Source organism: Hordeum vulgare, chromosome 2H, assembly GCF_904849725.1.
Source record: "Hordeum vulgare subsp. vulgare chromosome 2H, MorexV3_pseudomolecules_assembly, whole genome shotgun sequence".
Taxonomy (NCBI): Eukaryota; Viridiplantae; Streptophyta; class Magnoliopsida; order Poales; family Poaceae; genus Hordeum; species Hordeum vulgare.
Window position 1 is genome coordinate 12,427,486 of NC_058519.1, and position 20,114 is coordinate 12,447,599.

The window sequence follows — 20,114 nt, forward strand, 5'->3', positions numbered from 1 at the left end:
TGTTTCAAGGGTCTCGATAATGGGTCGAAGGCATCAATTCTTTCCTTATCAATTTGAATGTCCAACAGAATCCAATGAAAGCTGCACGTGTATGTATATATATATATATATATATATATATGTGTGTGTGTGTGTGTGTGTGTGTGTGTGTGTGTGTGAGTAATTTATCAATTACACTTATAAGTGAATGGACACAACAGAGTAAAGACCCTCACCTGAAGTTGTATGGAAACAGTATGTGGTCACAGAAATTTTGATCTGTTAGAAACCTTAGAAGGTTTTCCTCCGTCTCCTTGGGATAATCAGTTAGCGTCTCTATATGTATTTTATCTGGGTCAATAAAACCAATATTTAGGATGTTCTTACTTTTACAATCCAGAATCTTCATTCTGCATAATAGAATACAAGTTATATATAGACAATGAATTGAAATAACTAAACAAGTTATATGTAGACAACGAATTGAAAAACTTACAAACAATAGCAACTCATAAGCGATTTATCGAGGGCGTCGCCATTGTACATCTGGAAGAGTTCATCAAAATCGATATGGATTTCTTCGGGGCGGCCGTAGTACTCCCGTGAGACACTCAGCACGATCATCGTTCTCCCATTCTTTGATTCACTTAAGTACCATTGATGCAAGTAACGCATATTTGTTGGGAGATCATCTTTGCTGACCAAAGGCTCACCCATGACAAACTGTGACTTAGGGGCTACCACAGCCTTGGGTATCCTGTCGTCTTGGGAAGCCAGCAAATCTTCAATCGAGACACCACATTCAGCCGCATACTCCTTTGCTATTTCAAAAGCTAGCCCCTGCACCGGAGGGGGAACATTCTCGGTTAACACCTTGAGGGGTGGGATCGACTGTTTGGCCTGTTGTCCAAGCTGAGGAACATCTGATTTTTTCTTGCTTTTAGTTGAACTTGATTTGCTCCCACTTGCACTTGCACGTGATCTGCTCTTTTTCACTTCCTTCTGCAATGTGCGTGTATAGTCATCAGGCTTGTGGTGTAAGTCATATTGTGATGGAAGGATCGTGAAGTATTTTGCAAATGCTATTTGCTTCTCGGTGTATTCCGGGCGGGGCTCGGGTTCCTTCTTTTTCATCTGCGCATCATGATGTTCCTTTGCTATCCTGGCGTTTTCCTCGGGGCTACGATCATAAGGTCTGATAGGAAGATTAGCATGACGTACCTTTGGGAGGGGCGACCGTTTGCGCTTTGGGGGCTCCGTGGCTTAGGAATCGTCGACGGAGCGTTCTTGGTGGCACGCTCCCGCTTAGTATCCGGAGCGGGCGGCGGCGGAGACGGACGACCCAAGTCTGGCGGCGGTGATCGAGATGGACTCGTGTTGTGCTGGCCGACGTCATGTGGAGGGCTTGGAGGTGATCTGCTCTTTTTCACTTCCTTCTGCAATGTGCGTGTATAGTCATCAGGCTTATGGTGTAAGTCATACTATGATGGAAGGGTCGTGAAGTATTTTGCAAATGCTATTTGCTTCTCGGTGTATTCCGGGCGGGGCTCGGGTTCCTTCTTTTTCATCTGCGCATCATGATGTTCCTTTGCTATCCTAGCGTTTTCCTCGGGGGTACGATCATAAGGTATGATAGGAAGATTAGCATGACGTACCTTTGGGAGGGGCGACCGTTTGCGCTTTGGGGGGCTCCGTGGCTTAGGAATCGTCGGCGGAGCGTTCTTGGTGGCACGCTCCCGCTTAGTATCCGGAGCGGGCTGCAGGGGGAGACGGACGACTCAAGTCCGGCGGCCGTGATCGAGATGGACTCGTGTTGTGCTGGCCGACGTCATGTGGAGGGCTTGGAGGTGATCTGCTCTTTTTCACTTCCTTCTGCAATGTGCGTGTATAGTCATCAGGCTTATGGTGTAAGTCATACTGTGATGGAAGGGTCGTGAAGTATTTTGCAAATGCTATTTACTTCTCGGTGTATTCCGGGCGGGGCTCGGGTTCCTTCTTTTTCTTCTGCGCATCATGATGTTCCTTTTCTATCCTGGCGTTTTCCTCGGGGGTACGATCATAAGGTATGATAGGAAGATTAGCATGACGTACCTTTGGGAGGGGTGACCGTTTGCGCTTTGGGGGGCTCCGTGGCTTAGGAATCGTCGGCGGAGCATTCTTGGTGGCACGCTCCCGCTTAGTATCCGGAGCGGGCTGCAGGGGGAGACGGACGACCCAAGTCTGGCGGCGGTGATCGAGATGGACTCGTGTTGTGCTGGCCGACGTCATGTGGAGGGCTTGGAGGTGATCTGCTCTTTTTCACTTCCTTCTGCAATGTGCGTGTATAGTCATCAGGCTTATGGTGTAAGTCATACTGTGATGGAAGGGTCATGAAGTATTTTGCAAAGGCTATTTGCTTCTCGGTGTATTCTGGGCGGGGCTCGGGTTCCTTCTTTTTCATCTGCGCATCATGATGTTCCTTTGCTATCCTAGCGTTTTCCTTGGGGGTACGATCATAAGGTCTGATAGGAAGATTAGCATGACGTACCTTTGTGAGGGGCGACCGTTTGCGCTTTGGGGGGCTCCGTGGCTTAGGAATCGTCGGCGGAGCGTTCTTGGTGGCACGCTCCCGCTTAGTATCCGGAGCGGGCTGCAGGGGGAGACGGACGACTCAAGTCCGGCGGCCGTGATCGAGATGGACTCGTGTTGTGCTGGCCGACGTCATGTGGAGGGCTTGGAGGTGATCTGCTCTTTTTCACTTCCTTCTGCAATGTGCGTGTATAGTCATCAGGCTTATGGTGTAAGTCATACTGTGATGGAAGGGTCGTGAAGTATTTTGCAAATGCTATTTACTTCTCGGTGTATTCCGGGCGGGGCTCGGGTTCCTTCTTTTTCTTCTGCGCATCATGATGTTCCTTTTCTATCCTGGCGTTTTCCTCGGGGGTACGATCATAAGGTATGATAGGAAGATTAGCATGACGTACCTTTGGGAGGGGCGACCGTTTGCGCTTTGGGGGGCTCCGTGGCTTAGGAATCGTCGGCGGAGCGTTCTTGGTGGCACGCTCCCGCTTAGTATCCGGAGCGGGCTGCAGGGGGAGACGGACGACCCAAGTCTGGCGGCGGTGATCGAGATGGACTCGTGTTGTGCTGGCCGACGTCATGTGGAGGGCTTGGAGGTGATCTGCTCTTTTTCACTTCCTTCTGCAATGTGCGTGTATAGTCATCAGGCTTATGGTGTAAGTCATACTGTGATGGAAGGGTCGTGAAGTATTTTGCAAAGGCTATTTGCTTCTCGGTGTATTCTGGGCGGGGCTCGGGTTCCTTCTTTTTCATCTGCGCATCATGATGTTCCTTTGCTATCCTAGCGTTTTCCTTGGGGGTACGATCATAAGGTCTGATAGGAAGATTAGCATGACGTACCTTTGTGAGGGGCGACCGTTTGCGCTTTGGGGGGCTCCGTGGCTTAGGAATCGTCGGCGGAGCGTTCTTGGTGGCACACTCCCGCTTAGTATCCGGAGCGGGCGGCGGCGGAGACGGACGACCCAAGTCCGGCGGCGGTGATCGAGATGGACTCGTGTTGTGCTGGCCGACGTCATGTGGAGGGCTTGGAGGTAATGGAGGTGTAGGTGACCTGCGACGACTCGGATGCGGTGTTGTCCTTGGGGCCAAGCCTGGAAGCTTGATGTAGTTCTTGTCCCATAGGATGACTCCACCGAGTACTTCTCCGAGTGTCCTCTCATCTTCGGGTCCAGCTATGTCGTGCTCCGTATCATGAAACCCCGTCAGGATTTCATCCACCCCGACTTTAGCAAAGCCAGCTAGAATCTCACGGCCATGCCAGCGTGCATCAGGGCCAGAAGGTAAACCTTGTCCGACGGCCACCTTCATGGATATGTTCTTGAATTTCTGATGGAGTTCACATGATGTTGACTCCTTGATTCCATCCATGGGGTAGCCGAGACCGCCCTCTATCATTCTTCGTGCATCGTCGGGCGGGGCCTTAGATTCAGCCACGCTGCTTTTCCACTTAGATGGGGCGCCGGTAATATCAAGTGCAGGATCTTCCTGGCGCGCTACTCCTCTAAGCTCATCAATCTGCTTCTGTTGCTCGTTAATCCTGGCAAGCAACTGGTTGAACTTGTCATTCTCCTCATCCTGCTGCCGCTTCTTTGCTCTCTCTCGGCTTCTGTAAGTGTCTTGGTCTCGGGCAAACCCAAGCCACCACGGGTAAGAAGGACCGAAGCCTCGCGTTCGTCCTCCATGTTCGTCATTGCCGAGGACCAGTGTGAGCAAATCTTTCTCTCTATCTGCAGTGAACTTTCTTTTTCCCTCCTTAATTTCTTTCACTATCCTTTTCCAATTCTCCCTGGGTATCCTAAGACCGTCACTGCAGACGAGGTCCCCTGTTTTTTCGTCGTACGACCCACCATGCGCAAGGAACCAATTTCTTGCTCTCAATTCCCACTCATCACGGAGTGGTTCAGGTACGATGCCTTTATCTAGCAGATCTTGCTCTTTCTTATCCCACTTTAGGATGGCAGTCTCATAGCCCCCTGGCCCCAGCTTGTGGTGATATTTCTTCTTGTCGGCATTTATCTTGTTCTTTTCCGATAATGCCTGGGCATCTTCTGACTCCTTGTACTCTTGAAATGTCTTCCAGTGATTCGCCTGCTTGGCTAGATACCCCTCGAATACTGGCACTTTCTTTGTTTTCTGATAGTTTTTCCATAGCTTCTTCTTCCAGCTACGGAACAGTTCGGCCATCTTCTTTAGAGTCTAGTGCTTGACTTTGGCCCTCAGTTTGTCTGCGGCGTCTTCATTCTCACATTCTGGCAGGTTGAAATGTGACATGAGATCATTCCAAAGATTATCTTTGTACCTTTCGGTGACATAGTCACTATCGGCTTCCCCTTTGCGCTTGTTCCACTCCCGAACGCTGATCGGGACGTGATCCCTAACGAGAACTCCACATTGCTTCTTGAATGTGTCAGCAACATTCTTAGGAAGCTTGGGTTCGCCCGTAGGCAATATCACCTCAAAGGTGTAATGCGTCCGTGCATCCAACTTTCTAGTCGGGCCTCGTTTCGTAGCTTTGCTCGATGTGGAGGCCTAAGAGGGAGAAACATTCATCAAATTAATGTATATGTATACAATATAGAGCTATCTCCAATATTTTTCACATATTACAAGTGATTGTCGAACTTCATATGTATACCTCGCCGAACTTTATTATTTCTTCAACGGCTTCTCCACCGGCTTCTCCATCAGTGTAGCTATCACCTTCTCCGTCATTGGACCTATCTCTTGCCCCATCGGCTTCATCTTCGTGTCGCTCGACCTCCATTCCATATCCGGAGGCGTTTAGATATGACAACGGAGATTCAACTGGTTCAACGTCGGGGTCGTCTTTGATTATATCTTCGAGAAGTTCTTCCTCTTCGAGGTTCTTGATATGTGGATCCATAGTTCTGCAAAAAATGGACATTTGATTAACTAGTAAACTAACAAACTATATAAGAGGGGTTGGAAACTTCGAAGTGTCGTTTTATATAGGAGGACCTTTAGTCCCGGGTCTTGGCTAGAACCTAAACTCTAAAATACCAGCCGGGCGGAGCCCAGTCCCGGACACTTAAGCATAAACAATAGCAAAATTAAACTAGTTCTATTAATTTTCTTGCTAAAAATAAACTATTAACACTTAAGCATATACAATAGCAAAATCAAACTATTAACACTTAAGCATATACAATAGCAAAATTAAGCAATAATCTAAGAAACACTATTAACACTTAAGCATATACACTATACAATAGCAAAATTAAATGACAAAAAATATATTTCTTCTTCTTATAACCCTAAACTAATTTTTCCTCTTCTTCTATTTCTCCTCTTCTTCTACTTCTTCTTCTACTTATTCTTCTCCTCTTCTTCTACTACTTCTCCTCTTCTCTTCTTCTACTTCTCCTCTCCCCCTCTTCTAATTTTTTCTCTTCTTCTACTTCTCCTCTCCTTCTATTTTTCCTCTTCTTCTCCTCTCCTCCTCTTCTTATTCTCCTTTTTCTTCTTTTCTTCTCCTCCTCTTCTTATTTTCCTTTTTCCTAATTATACATATTACTAACCCTAATAATCTAGCACAAACCTAATAACAATAGGAATTAAATGACAAAAAAAATCTTTTTCTTCTTTTCTTCCCTTTTTCTTCCTTTCTTCTCCTTTTTCTTCCTTTCTTCCATTTTTCTTCTTTTCTTCTCCTTTTTCTTCTTTTCTTCTCCTTCCCTTTTTCTTCTTTTCTTCTCCTTCCCTTTTTCTTCCTTTCTTCTCCTTTTTCTTCCTTTCTTCTCCTTTTCTTCTTTTCTTCTCCTTTTTCTTCTTTTCTTCTACTGGCCGGAATGTTGGGGAGGAGGGGGCGGGGGGCTTACTGGCCGGAGGTGTCGACGGCGCGCGGCGAGGAGGACGGCGGCGCGCGGCGAGGAGGACGGCGGCAGCGAGCAGGACGACGGCGACGGTGAGGAGGACGACAGGCAACGGCGAGCAGGACGGCGGGCAGCCTTACGGCGTCGTCGAGTTCGTCGCTGTGCCGCACCGGGCAGGAGAACGAGAGGAAGAAGAAGAGAAATGGACGATTTGGGTTCGAACTTTTCTAACTCCCGCTTATACAGGTGGATCTTTAGTCCCGGTTCGGAGCTCGATCCGGGACTAAAGACCCCTTTAGTCCCGGGTGGAGCCACGACCCAGGACTAAAGGCCCTTTTTTGGCAGACCAAAAGGCGGGAAGCAGGGTCCTTTAGTCCCGGGACGTGGCTCGAACCGGGACTAAAGACACCCTTTAGTGCCGGGTGGAGCCACGACCCGGGACTAAAGGCCCTTTTTCGGCAGACGAGAAGGCGGGAAGCAGGGGCCTTTAGTCCCAGGGCGTGGCAAGAACCGGGACTAAAGTGTTGCCTATATAAACCCTCGCCCCTGCCCACCATATCCCCTGTTTTTTGGTTATTGAAGTGTGACCATGCCATGCTCTTGCCACTCTAGTTCATGCACATGACGTGTTCGATGAAATGGCCGAGCCACTCTACTTAAGCTTTCTCCTCTCCAAGCTCCATTTTCCTTAATATTTGTCTAGGTTTGGCCGTGCACCAACTGCACAAGTGTTTTAAAAGGTTAGCTACTTCATCCTTTCATTTGTCACTGCTAGTGTAGCTCATTTCAAATGCTCAAATTAACTTCTTAGAGTCTGCACATGCGTAGGGTGTCGTCCCGTGCCCGTCCTCACCATTGTCGATCGCCCCGTGCCGATCTCGTCGCGAGCACCACCGTGGTGAGCCTCTCGTTCTTATCTTCTTTTTAAAAGAAAAAAAAATCTTACTTGTATGATTTAGATACATACTTGTATAAATTACTAACTTTCATTATTTTTTGTTATTATATAGTGCGATGGTTTTGGTATCCGCCTCCGTCGGCCCTCGTCCTGTCTATGATTCGGATGTGGTATATATTATCTTTTATAACTATTTGTTTCATTTAGTGTTTATGACAATTATGACGACCAACGTGACATATATATTTTTAATCTAGGAGGTATGTGAACCGAAAATTCCAACCCACATAAAAATTCTTGTCGAGAAGTTAAATTTGGTTGAAAAAGAAAACAAATACTTGAAAAAAAAATTGAAAAAAATTGAGGATAAGAATATGGAACTGGAGTTGCATGTCGCCGATGTCATCGGTGATCGCAAGATGAACATCGATGCGATGCGGTTGAAGATGGATGCAATGCGCTTGAAGATTAGGAATATTAGAAAATATGCCAATGATAAAGAGGCTTGGTATCATTATGCTGTTGGGTCAATTGTTACCTTAGTTGCGATTTTGATCGCGTTTGTTGTTGCATTTAAATGTTTTACATAGTTGTATGTTGTTTTATGAGAGAACTTTATGTATTTATTTTTTGCAATAATAACATTTGATCACTACTGTTCTTTGGCTTTAATGTGATGATGAACTTGTATTAATTTGGTGATATGTTCTGCAATGGTTTTTTGATATATTTAATTTCATAATAGAGATGAATCGCCAATTTGACCCTGAAATTGAAAAGCACTACAAATGAACTCCGAAAATGTTGAAAGGTTGCATGTTATCATCATTTCACCCACATAGCATGTGTTAAAAAGTTGAGAGGGCTACGACAAAAACTGGATGCACTTCATGTACAAAACGGACAATCTCTCTCGAAGTATCAGGGTTTCGAACAAGAACTCATCTCTTACATGGATACTATGTAAATGAAAAGTGTTTGAAATTTAGTACATTTCATACATGCATTACATAAAAGGTTTAATACATTATTACATTATTGCACCAATATTCCTATCTATTATTTCTGTTTTCTTCTGGGTCGTAGCCATGGAGAATCTTCATCATTCAGTAGGATACTTGGGTCAGTTTTCACTTTGAAGGGCGGAATTTCATTAAACTTATTATAATCTTCTGACATGTCTGTCTTGTCATCTACTCCCACGATGTTTCTTTTCCCTGAAAGAACTATGTGGCGTTTTGGCTCATCGGATGATATCTTCTTTTGCTGATTTCTTTTTCTCGTTTTTGTAGACATGTCCTTCACATAGAAAACCTGAGCGACATCATTGGCTAGGACAAATGGTTCGTCCATGTACGCAAGATTGTTGAGATCCACTGTTGTCATGCCGTACTTTTGGTCTACAACTACCCCACCTCCTGTCAGCTTCACCCATTTGCACCGAAACAAAAGGATCTTAAAAGTAGGTCCATAGTCAAGTTCCCATATCTCCTCTATGTACCCGTAATATGTTTCCAAACAGTGCCCATTCTCGTGTGTTGCATCAAAGCGGACACCACTATTTTGGTCGGTGCTCTTTTTATCTTGGCTAACCGTGTAAAATGTATTCCCATTTATCTCATATCCTTGGAAAGTACATATAGTCGAAGATGGTGGCCTGGCCAGACAGTATAGCTCATCTCCAACAGTGACGTCATTCATGAGATGTGTCTGCAACCAACTGCTGAAAGTCTTCTCGTGTTCCCCTTTAATCCAAGAGTCAGCCTTCCCCGGGTTTTCGGAGCGTAGAATATTCTTGTGTCTCACGATATACGGAGCCACCACGGTGGAATTGTGTAGAACTGTGTAGTGTGCTTGAGAGAAAGAATGCCCGTCCATACATACTTTTGCTTTCCTTCCTAGTGTACCTTTTCCTGTCAGCCTACCCTCTACTGAGATTCAGGAATACCAATCGGCTTAAGGTCAGGAAGAAAGTCCACACAAAACTCAATGAGCTCCTATGTTCCATAGCCCTTGGAGATGCTTCCTTCTGGCCTAGCACGGTTACGAACATATTTCTTTAAGACTCCCATGAACCTCTCGAAGGGGAACATATTGTGTAGAAACACAGGACCGAGAATTCTAATCTCTTCGACTAGGTGAACTAGGAGGTGTGTCATTATATTGAAGAAGGATGGCAGGAACAACAACTCAAAGCTGACCAGACATTGGACCACATCAATCTGTAACCCTGATAGACTTTCTCGATCGATTACCTTCTGAGAAATTGCATCGAGGAATGCACATACCTTCACAATTGCCAGGCGAACATTTTCCGGTAGAATTCCCCTCAATGCAACCGGAAGCAATTGCGTCATAAGCACGTGGCAGTCATGAGACTTTAGGTTTTGGAATTTTTTGTCTTTCATATTTACGATTCCCTTTATATTCGACGAGAAGCCAGTCGGGACCTTGATACTGAAAAGGACTTCAAAGAAGATTTCCTTCTCTTCCTTAGTAAGAGCGTAGCTCGCACGCCCTTGAAACTGCCCTGGATGCATGCCATCTCTTCCTTTATGACGTTCCTGGTCCTCACGTGCTTCCGGTGTATCTTTTGACTTCCCATACAAGTCCAGGAAGCCTAGAATATTCACGCAGAGATTCTTCGTCAGGTGCATCACGCCGATTGCCGAGCGGACCTCATGGACTTCCCAGTAGGGTAGCTCCCAAAATATAGATTTCTTCTTCCACATGGGTACGCGCTTATCAGGGCCGTTAGGAACATGTTGGCTGTCAGGACCCTTTCCAAAGATTACTTTTAAATCTTTGACCATATCAAATACTTCAGCACCAGTACGGATGTCAGGCTTCCCCCGGGGTTCTGCCTTGCCATTGAAATGCTTGCCTTTTTTCTTTAAGGGATGCTTGGGCGGAAGAAAACGACGATTGTACGGGCACACATTCTTCCTACATTTGTCCAGATATATACTTTCTGTCTGATCCAAACAGTGCGTGCATGCATTGTATCCCTTGTTTGACTGTCCTGAAATGTTACTAAGAGCAGGCCAATCATTGATGGTTATGAAAAGCAACGCTCGGAGGTCAAATTCCTCTTATTTGTGCTCGTCCCACACACGTACACCCGGTTCGGCCCACAGCTATAAAAGTTCATCAACTAATGGCCTTAGGTACACATCAATATCGTTGCCGGGTTGCTTTGGACCTTGGATAAGCACTGGCATCATAATGAACTTCCGCTTCATGCACAACCAAGGAGGAAGGTTGTAGATACATAGAGTAACGGGCCAGGTGTTGTGACTGCAACTCCTCTCCCCAAAAGGATTCATGCCATCTGTACTCAGACCTAACCATAAGTTCCTTGCGTCAGCTGCAAATCTCAGGAACTCTCTCTTGATTTTTCTCCACTGCCGACCATCAGCGGTGTGCCTCAACTTATCGTCTTTCATACGATCTTCCATGTGCCATCGCAACAACTTCGTATGATCTTTATTTCTGAACAGACGTTGCAACCGTGGTATTATAGGAGCATACCACATCACCTTGGTAGGAACCCTCTTCCTGGGTGGCTTGCCCTCAATATCACCAGGGTCATCTTTTCTGATCTTATACCGCAATGTAGTGCATACCGGGCATTTATCCATATTCTCGTACTTCTCACCGCGGTAGAGGATGCAATCATTAGGGCATGCATGTATCTTCTGCACGTCTAATCCTAGAGGGCAGACAAGCTTCTTTGCTTCGTACGTGCTGGCGGGCAATTCGTTCTTTCTTGGAAGCATCTTCTTCATCAGTACCAGCAACTTTTCGAATGATGAGTCAGTCACACTGGTCTCTGCCTTCCACTTCAGCAATTCCAGTGTGCTACCCAGCTTCTTCTGGCCATCTTCACAAGTTGGGTACAACAATTTGTTGTGGTCCTGTAACATCTGCTCGAACTGCAACCTCTCCTTTTCTGTGTCGCAACCTCGCCGTGAATCAGAAATGACCCGGCCAAGATCATCAGCGGGCTCATCTGGTTCCCGTTCTTCATCCTGATCTTCTTCTTCATTGTCTTCCATTGCGGTATGAGCATACTCAGGGAACATAGATCGGTAGTTGTCATCATCGTTCTCTTCTTCTTCATTGTCGTCTTCCATCATAACCCCTCTTTCTCCGTGCTTGGTCCAAACATTATAGCCCGACATAAAACCGGACCGAAGCAGGTGGCTCTGAATGACTCTTGAGGAAGTGTAATCCTTCTCATTCCGACATTCAACACATGGACAAAACATATAGCCACCACCATGCTTGTTCGCATCGGCTGCATCTCGAAAAGAATGCACGCCTTCTCTGTAAGCGGCTACGCGTCGATCACCGTACATCCATGGATGGCTCATCTGTGTTATACGACAGTATATCAAATACAATCACGATCCTAAAAATTAGTACCGCACGGTCTAAACGAGGAAATATAGTTGCTAACCTTTTAGAATAAGTAGAAATAAAGAGGAAGAGGTTTAAGCGTGGCTCAGGCATCTCATATCGTAGTTGTGTTCGATGAACTAAAGCGGCATCGCTCTAACACACATTTCAACAAACACCTCTAGTGCATCAAAAAAAGTGGAGAGCTAGCACCCACCCACAATCCTCCATCCAAGAAAAAATGCAAGGAAGAGGGGAGAGGGGGGCTGTGCTGTATATAGGCAGAGGACTTTAGTCCCGGTTTGAGACACAAACCGGGACTAAAGGTGGCGCACATGCGGGCTGCCCACCGCGTAGCCCTTTAGTCCCGGTTTGGGACACGAACCGGGACTAAAGGCTCCTTACGGGCCGGGACTAAAGCCTCGAGGGAGGCATTGAGAATTGGGGCGACGTGGCCGGGCCTTTAGTCCCGGCCCAGAGGCAGGCCGGGACTAAAGGGTCCCGGCCAAAGGCCTGTTTTCTACTAGTGGAGGCAGCACTTTAGGGAGCCGGTAGCGCCACCGATGCATCGGGAGCACCATAGGGTAGAGGGTACCCTGGCCAGCCGATCGCGGTAGGAGGCCTCATAGACCACCTGCGGCATCCGGTGAAAACCAGCTGGCGGAGACATTGCACGAGCGGGCGACAATAGCTGGATTGGACCCGGCAGAGGAGCGCCAGCGCCCGAGGCAGCGACAGCCATCGAGGCGCCAGCCATAGAGGTGAGCGGGCGGGATGACAGGAATGGCGAGGCGGTGGCAGCGGCCGAAGCGGCGGCGATTGTCGGGGCAATTGCGGTGGGCGAGGCCATCGGGAGGAGAGGTGATCGCGGCGATGGCGGCGACGATCGGGGCATAGGAGGAAGCGACCGAAACCTATGTTGTTGAAAACTACACGACACCCAATACAGGGTGTGGCTTTCTCATATATATATATAAAGGATATACATAGTATAGGGGTATATAGGGAAGCTTATACAAATACATAGTCTAACACTTTCTTCAGGGGACTTTGAGCTCCTACATTTCCTTTGGTTTGTTCGGGAGCTTTCTCATTTCCCCATTCTCCTACCTTTTCTTGCTTTATCCGCTTGAAGAAGCAATCTCCTCTGGAAGATCCTGTCGTGCTATACAAGCCATCGCTTTAGCGCTACGCTCGCATCTGATCCGAGGCTAGCTGGCTTGCGGGGCATCACGTCTGAGGCCAACCTTTGGCCATTCCATAAGAATCTTAGTCGAGGCATTCATGTTGTTGCTCTCACATTCACTTGGCGATACCACACAAGTGGCTTCTTGTGCACTAGTCAGTTCTTTTAATGGGCTGCGTGACAGGGGAAACAAAGAAATCCGTAGCTTTATCCTTTATATGGGGCTTTGAGAGAGCAGTCGTTGTCGGGGAATTAAAGTGAGAGAAACAAAGAAATACGTAGCTTTTCTTTGGCGAAGCTTTCGTGCGCCGACGCCACGATTTGGCAGGCCGGGCAAGTCAAGAATCGTTTCCTTTTCTTTTTCGTTTTCGTTTTTGAGCACAATAGCAAATTGTTGTCTGACAAGCTCCCGATCGACATTCTGTATGCACGTTTTTGAGCACAATAGCAAATTCTGTATGCGCTGGCTAAAGGCATTACTCAAGAAAATACAGTAACCTGCGCATCAGGCCATCATCTCCGTTTACCCATCCCACCACATCCCCATCCCCGTCCCATCGCTCAACACAAGCAAAGCAAACAGAGCTCGTCGTTGTAGGAGCAAAAGGAGCAGCCATGGCCCAAGTCATCGTCGAGAGGGCATGCGCGAAGCTCAGATCCGCCATAGGAGATGAAGCCGTGGCGCGTTCAAACTTCACCGGTGACCTGCGGGATATGCTGGAGGCGCTGGAGCACGTCCAGCCGATTCTGGACAGAGCCGAGATGCACCTGCGGAGGGATTTCTTTCCGTCGCGTTGGCTGCAGCGTGCTTTGGGCGCCGCCTACAAGACCATAGACATGGTGGACGAGCTGCAGGACTCGAGACCACAGGCTGCTGCAACGGTATTCACTGCAACTGTTCGGTTACATTTTTTATTCCTTACTTACTCGGACGAAGCAAATACTTCTATCCATTACTTAGCTGTCTTCACCGACGTGAGATTGGTTAGAGTATAATTCATTGATCGACGTTTTAGCTGCGGGTTTTGTTAAAACTCATGAGATTTTGATTTCAACAATGTTTGATGTTTTCTATAAGCAAGATAGATAATGGTTCATATGTGCAGATGACAAGAAGGATGCTACCTCGCCTTGCCATCATGAAGAATGCCATGGCCATCCAGGTGCAGGAGACCAAAAAACTAGTGATGTGGTTACAGGAGCAGTCAGGTTCGTTATCAAAATATCTGCCAGAAAAATCCATATTGCTCGAGAAAATTATCAAGGAACGAAAAACTGGACCAGGTTTTGAGGAAGCACTGGTTTTGGGAAGAGGGTCAGATAAACAGAGGATAATTGCCGCTTTACCATCTACCGAGCCCAACATCATGCAAGAGCACATCACCATTCTTCCCATATTTGGGCTTGTCGGCAGCGGCAAGACAACCTTGGCACAAATGGTGTTTAACGATACCCACTCCCTCCAAGGCTACGATTTCCGGGTATGGGTTCATGTGTCTCCCCAGTTCGATTTCCATGCAATAGGCAAGTCCATTATTTCTCAAGTCTCAGCAAGGGGACAAGAAGAGACCAATCATTCTTCTTCAGACATGGAGGGGATGCAGAGTATAATGAAGCGCCTTCACGAGCTACTTAATGGTAAGAAGGTGCTCCTTGTGTTGGATGATCTGTGGGAGGAGGATCCCATTCGGTTACAGCTGTTGAAGTCCATGTTAACTTTCCTGGGAGACAGGATGGACGTAATAGTAACCACATGCAACCAAGCAATCGCCAGGAAGATCTGCACCATTGAGCCGTACAGGCTAAATCCGCTAAGTGATGAAGCATGCTGGGAAATAATCAAGAAATTGATCCGTTTTGAGGGAGGAGAAGAAGAGTTGGAGAAGATTGGACGGGAGATCGCAAGCAAGTGCTGGGGTGTACCATCAGCAGCTCGAGCATATGCAGGCATTCTAGGTTCTTCCCGAGATGCCATGACATGGAAAAATAAAATGAAAGAGGATATCTTGTTTTATGCCCTTCCAGCTTTCAAGCTAAGCTACATGAGAATGCCACCAGAATTGAGGCTATGCTTTGCTTATTGTTGTCAAATCTTCCCAAGCGGGCACATTATAGTCAAAGATGACCTGGTTCATCACTGGATTGCCCTCCATCTCATTGAGCCATCTGAAATATTGTCTGCCGCACAGATAGCTGAGGAGCATATTACCAGGCTTCAGGACATGTCATTCCTTCAAACTGCACAGTTGAACCACGTGAGTAATTGCCTACTACTCTGTTGTACAAAATTTACTGAATTTTAGAGTCACAAAACTGAAGAAAAATTTGAGTGAATTGTATCATACATGTTCCTACTGTATGGATTATTACTTTGTGGTACTAGTATAGGTATATATCGGCCGTGTTGGTCAAGCCCCCCCTCCAAGTCGTTGGCTCCCTTCGACATTACCATTCCTACACCAAGGGCCTCTTTGATTAAAAAGAAAACTAAAATAAATTTGGAGAATTCTAATTCACTGACTAGACCTGTTTGTGACAATGAAAACAGGTAATCCCGACCGGGATTACTAGGTTCTCTCACTGACTCGGCGGCCCTACACGGCCTAATCCATCTTCTTCCGTGTTACTGTTGCGTCGAGTTGGCCGAGCGATGATGCTCGCTTCGTTTGTGAGCACCTGCAGCAAGCGATCCACGACATGTCCTGAAGAGTCAACATGCTCGCTTCAGGACATGTCATTCCTTCAATCTGCAGAGTTCAACCACGTGAGTAGTTTGTCCACTACTCTCTTTTACAAAATTTGTCGAATTTTAGAGACACAAAACTGAAGTAAAATTTGAGTGATAATTTTGGAGACTTCTAATTCTTAGGATTACAATTCAATAAAAAAAATTCTTATGATTCATTTGTACTTTTCATAGGAAAATTTCCATCCATTACAACCTCATGTGAAGAATCCTACATTTTTCCTGCACACAATCAAATGCTCATACTACTGCTTTAGTATTAAAAATGACATGTCATTATAATTTTTTTATTATAAGTCTTACAAAACATGTACGGCAAAGAGGCCCTGTTTTCTTTCCTTCCTCACCCCCACCTCCACCTCTCTCTGTGAAGCCGTCGCCATCCTTTGTGTTCTCCTCCATCCACCCATCCCCGGCCACTGTTGCCGGAGACGAGCTCACACACATATAATGTTGCTGCAAGAGAGAGGGGTGCCCATGTTGCCGGAGAGGAGCTCACGCACATATAATCTACAACACAGATGCTGCGAGCGGCGAATGGGTGATGCTATGATGCGGCGGCGGCAATGCTATGCCATGGCGACGACTTAGATGTGAGGCGACGACGATATGTGTGCTACGAGCGGCGGCAATGCTACGCCATGGCGACGACTTAGATGTGAGGCGACGACGATATGTGTGCTAATTGTTGTTGCGACTGCGAGCAGCAATGACTGTGCTACGAGGGGTGACCGGTAGAGCTGCAAGTAGCAATGGCTGGTTGACGGCCGTCGATGGATAGCGTTGCTGCAACCTGCAACTGTCTACGGCAGGAGATGCAAGTAATGATGGCCGAGCTGCGATTGTCGATGAAATGCTGCAACTGCAAGTGGTGCGTGTCCAGGCTCGATGGCGATGCCGGTGGTGCTGCTACATGCGGGGGAGTGTGTTGCTGCAAAGGGCATCTTCATCGACGATGACAATGGTGACCACAAATCACGCGGGAGCAACACCGACGCCTAGATATTTGCACGAAATGCAGGTGCATGAGTATGCTGGGAAGATGGTGTAGCATTGAGGAAGCATGCCCAGAAGCTATTTTTTTGGGAAACCTAGATCGGACACCACATCTGACGGATAGTGAGGTGATCAATCGAGGCTTTCAATCGGTCGACAGATGCCTAGCTTTCTTCCTTTTAGTAAATATTTGGTGAATCTAAGCTTTTAGTAAATGTTCTTCCTTTTAGTAAATCTAAGCTCCACACGTCCAATTTTCACCCTAGTAGTTACGCTTTCGTAAGATAAATATTTGGTGATGCATCTTATAATTAGGTGTATATGCCTTCGATTTGCTGCAGGCCAGTGGAAAAGACGAAATAGGTGCAATCTTATTCACTATACATGATCTGGCGCACCACTTCATGAAAAGGTTCTCAAAAAATTTAAGCTACCGTCTAGCCACCAGTCCTCATGGAAAACTTGATCATATGTATGATATGTATCTAAGGTCACTACATTGTGTCGGTTGTAGCAAAGTGGAGTTTAAAGATGACTCATTTTCACGCAAGAAGTACCTACGTGTTCTGGAACTAAAGGAGAGCTCCGTGCAGAAGCTACCGGACTCCATCTGTCAACTGAGGCACTTGGGCTATCTTAAGATATCAGAATTCACTGGACTGATAACTCTGCCAGAGTCCTTTGGGCTTCTGAAAAATCTGTTCCATATTGACTTATCAGGCTGCTCCAGGCTTGCAGCTCTTCCAGAATCATTTGGAGATCTCATAAACTTGATACATGTCAACCTATCACGATGCCATGGACTGGCACAGCTTCCAGAACCGCTCCAGAAGCTTGGCAAACTGGTACACCTGGATTTATCATTCTGGTCTTGTTTTGAAGGGATTGGAGAACGCCTTGGTGACCTCATCACTCTGGAGCATTTGAACGTATCAAACCCTTGCTGTCATCTTGCTCAACAACGGATTCATCTACAAGGGCTAAAAGATGGTTTGTGCAAGCTTACCAACCTCCGGTATCTGAACTTGTCAGCGTGCCTGAATCCTATCTTTTACTACCACCAGTCACAAGAGGACAGTCTCAAATTCCTTGGAGAATGTGTCAGCGGTCTTTCCAGCCTAGAACATTTGGACTTGTCTCATCACACATTTCTATTTGGTCTACCTGCGAGTCTAGGTGAGCTCAACAAGCTAAAAACACTGAATCTCTCAGGCTGCATCAGACTCAAGAAGGTTGGTGAAATGAAGTCTCTCAAATTTATGAATCTGAGGAAGTGTCGGGGCCTAGAGAGTTGCGAGTTTGTCGTTCGCATTGTCGATGATGATGATGTGTATAGCAGCAGCAACATTGTTCAGCTGGAGGAGGTAAATTGCCAAGAGCTCCAGATAAGCTGCCTAGAAAAGGTCAAGTCTAAAGAGGAAGCACAGAGAATCAATTTGGCGGAGAAACAAAATCTTGAAAAGTTGAAGTTTTCTTGGACTTTGGACTCTGTCAGACGAGTGGAGGACAGTGCTTTGTTGCGGGAATTCGTCCCACCACCTAACCTGCAGTGCCTTGAGGTTAATGGTTACACCGGCAGTAACCTCCCGGAGTACTTGGATGAACTCACTTCTCTCCAGGAACTGAAGATCGTCCACTGCAAGCACCTCAACTCGTTGCCGGATGTTTTACAGAAACTCACCAGCCTCAAGAATCTGTGTGTTTTTGACTGTCCAGAATTGGAGAAGTGGTATGAGGTTGAGGAGAATAAGAAAATGCTGGCGCACATCCCCAACAAAAGTTATGAGTATGTACCATCATGCATATAGCTCGTTGTTTTACTGTTATTATACATTGCTTCTGTTATGTTGGTTCATGTGTCGCTGCTCAAATTAGTTTGTGCACCAAAATGAAATAGCCATAGCTGATCTGAAGTTCTCAACATGATCTAATTCTATGAGTAGTTGACCATGTACATTTTGCAGGAAACCTGCTAGTACTAGCAGGCAGGTGATTGTGGAGGATGAAACATCGGGCAACGAGGTGGAGGCGGCATAGGAAGATGCCACGACAACGGATTGTGCTTGTTGTGATGAAAAAAAATTCGCAGCAGAATGGACTGCCATCTGATTACCAGCTATTTTTGCAAAGTGTGTTCGCCTGCAGACTCTTTCAGGCAGCAAGACATGATGATTTGTTTTCGCACAGTTTACTTTCCACGTTCCCTATAATTTAATCCTTTAATCTGAGATATTGAGCGTGCTTTATATGCTGTATCTTGCCATATTTGTCACAACTACTAGGCATGTACTGTTAAATTCGGTCTTGTAATAATATTTCAGGTCAGAACACACTGGTTCAGGTAATAACGGTTCTTTCCATGGGCGATCTAGAAGCTGGTTGGCCATGTACCTACTCTTGTTATTATTGACAACAACATTTTACTCGTCCGAGTATTGAAATGCGATACACGCGCTCTTGGCGTTCGCACATTGTACATACAGTACTCTCACTGCTAACCACCCATCGACGATCACTCGGTTGGAATTCTGCTTCATTTTTTCAGAGTAACTTTGCAAGGATTTTATTTGTTTTACAGTGTCGAGTGTCAAGTAATCAAGAATCTGTGGACTGTTCGTGAACCAATCTGTGATATTCCCAGCCCACGAGGGTACAAATACTGGTGCCCGCACTATTCCTGAATTTATTCATGATATGCCGGCTCAGTCTCTCAAGATTTTCAGTTATGCACATCCAGTAGGAGGAGATGTTTCCGTCAACGACGAGGTGACTACGGTGAGTTCGTAAATCTTAAGATGATATGACGATCCAGTCTCTTGAAGATGCTCATAAGGGTAGAATGTGTATGTATGCATTTATAGGGACGAATGTATATGTGTGTATATGAACGCTTGCGTCTATGCCATGTTAAAAAATCTGTGGAATGTTCGATATTGCTCATGTCTTTTCCCCTTTTCTTTTCAAATGTTTTTGAAGGAGGAGCTGGTTGCTGTACAAGTAAACATGGGCATTCCTCGGGCTAGGCCGGGTTTTGGTCTGGCCTTACAAAAACCAACTATGATTATATAAGCCGAGAACAACTAGTTAGCGAGCGCTTTTTCGGAAGCCTTTCAGCGATCGCTAGAGCGTGCCGCCACTTGGCGCGTTTTTAGCCGCCGCCACGTGTCGCGCTTTGAGTGTTTCCTTCGGATTTTGTTTCATTTTATTTTTTTGCATGGGTTTTCGCTTTTTTTGAGTCGTTTTTCCGGTTTTTTTAGTGTTACAGTTTTTCACCGGTCTTTCGTAACTTTTGAACGAAAAACATTTCAATTTTTTTGGCGAAAAAACACGTTTCCTTTACACGAAAAAACACGTTTCCTTTAGACAAAAAAATATGTTTTCTGTTTTTTCCGAAAGGCACGGTTTTGCTTTCGCGAGAGGCACGATTTTGCCTTCGCGAGAGGCATGGTCGTGCCTCTTGGAAAGAAAAGATGCCTTTTTTTACGAGAGGCACGGTTTTGCTTCCGCGAAAGGCAC

General features: G+C 46.2%; 2 protein-coding genes across 2 annotated transcripts; both read left to right on the forward strand.

Annotated features, from left to right (window-relative positions):
* Positions 1 to 13,379: 13,379 nt before the first annotated feature.
* On the forward strand, positions 13,380 to 15,159 carry LOC123424942 (putative disease resistance protein RGA1). The gene is made up of 2 exons (XM_045108624.1): positions 13,380 to 13,738; positions 13,963 to 15,159. The coding sequence occupies exons 1-2, from the start codon at positions 13,472 to 13,474 to the stop codon at positions 15,157 to 15,159; spliced, it is 1,464 nt and encodes a 487-aa protein (XP_044964559.1). The 5' UTR covers positions 13,380 to 13,471.
* Positions 15,160 to 16,826: 1,667 nt separating this feature from the next.
* Positions 16,827 to 18,967, forward strand: LOC123429163 (disease resistance protein RUN1-like). The gene is made up of 2 exons (XM_045113223.1): positions 16,827 to 18,384; positions 18,563 to 18,967. Exons 1-2 carry the CDS (start codon positions 17,003 to 17,005, stop codon positions 18,633 to 18,635), a joined length of 1,455 nt encoding a protein of 484 aa, XP_044969158.1. The 5' UTR covers positions 16,827 to 17,002; the 3' UTR covers positions 18,636 to 18,967.
* Positions 18,968 to 20,114: the final 1,147 nt, after the last annotated feature.

What these genes read in the sequence shown, in the direction of transcription:
- LOC123424942 (XM_045108624.1), top strand. Translation starts at nt 13,472, where the DNA reads ATGGCCCAAGTCATCGTCGAGAGGGCATGCGCGAAGCTCAGATCCGCC. An exon ending in GACCACAGGCTGCTGCAACG is followed by an intron (nt 13,739 to 13,962) that starts GTATTCACTGCA and finishes TCATATGTGCAG; the next exon opens with ATGACAAGAAGGATGCTACC.
- LOC123429163 (XM_045113223.1), top strand. Translation starts at nt 17,003, where the DNA reads ATGAAAAGGTTCTCAAAAAATTTAAGCTACCGTCTAGCCACCAGTCCT. An exon ending in ATCCCCAACAAAAGTTATGA is followed by an intron (nt 18,385 to 18,562) that starts GTATGTACCATC and finishes TACATTTTGCAG; the next exon opens with GAAACCTGCTAGTACTAGCA.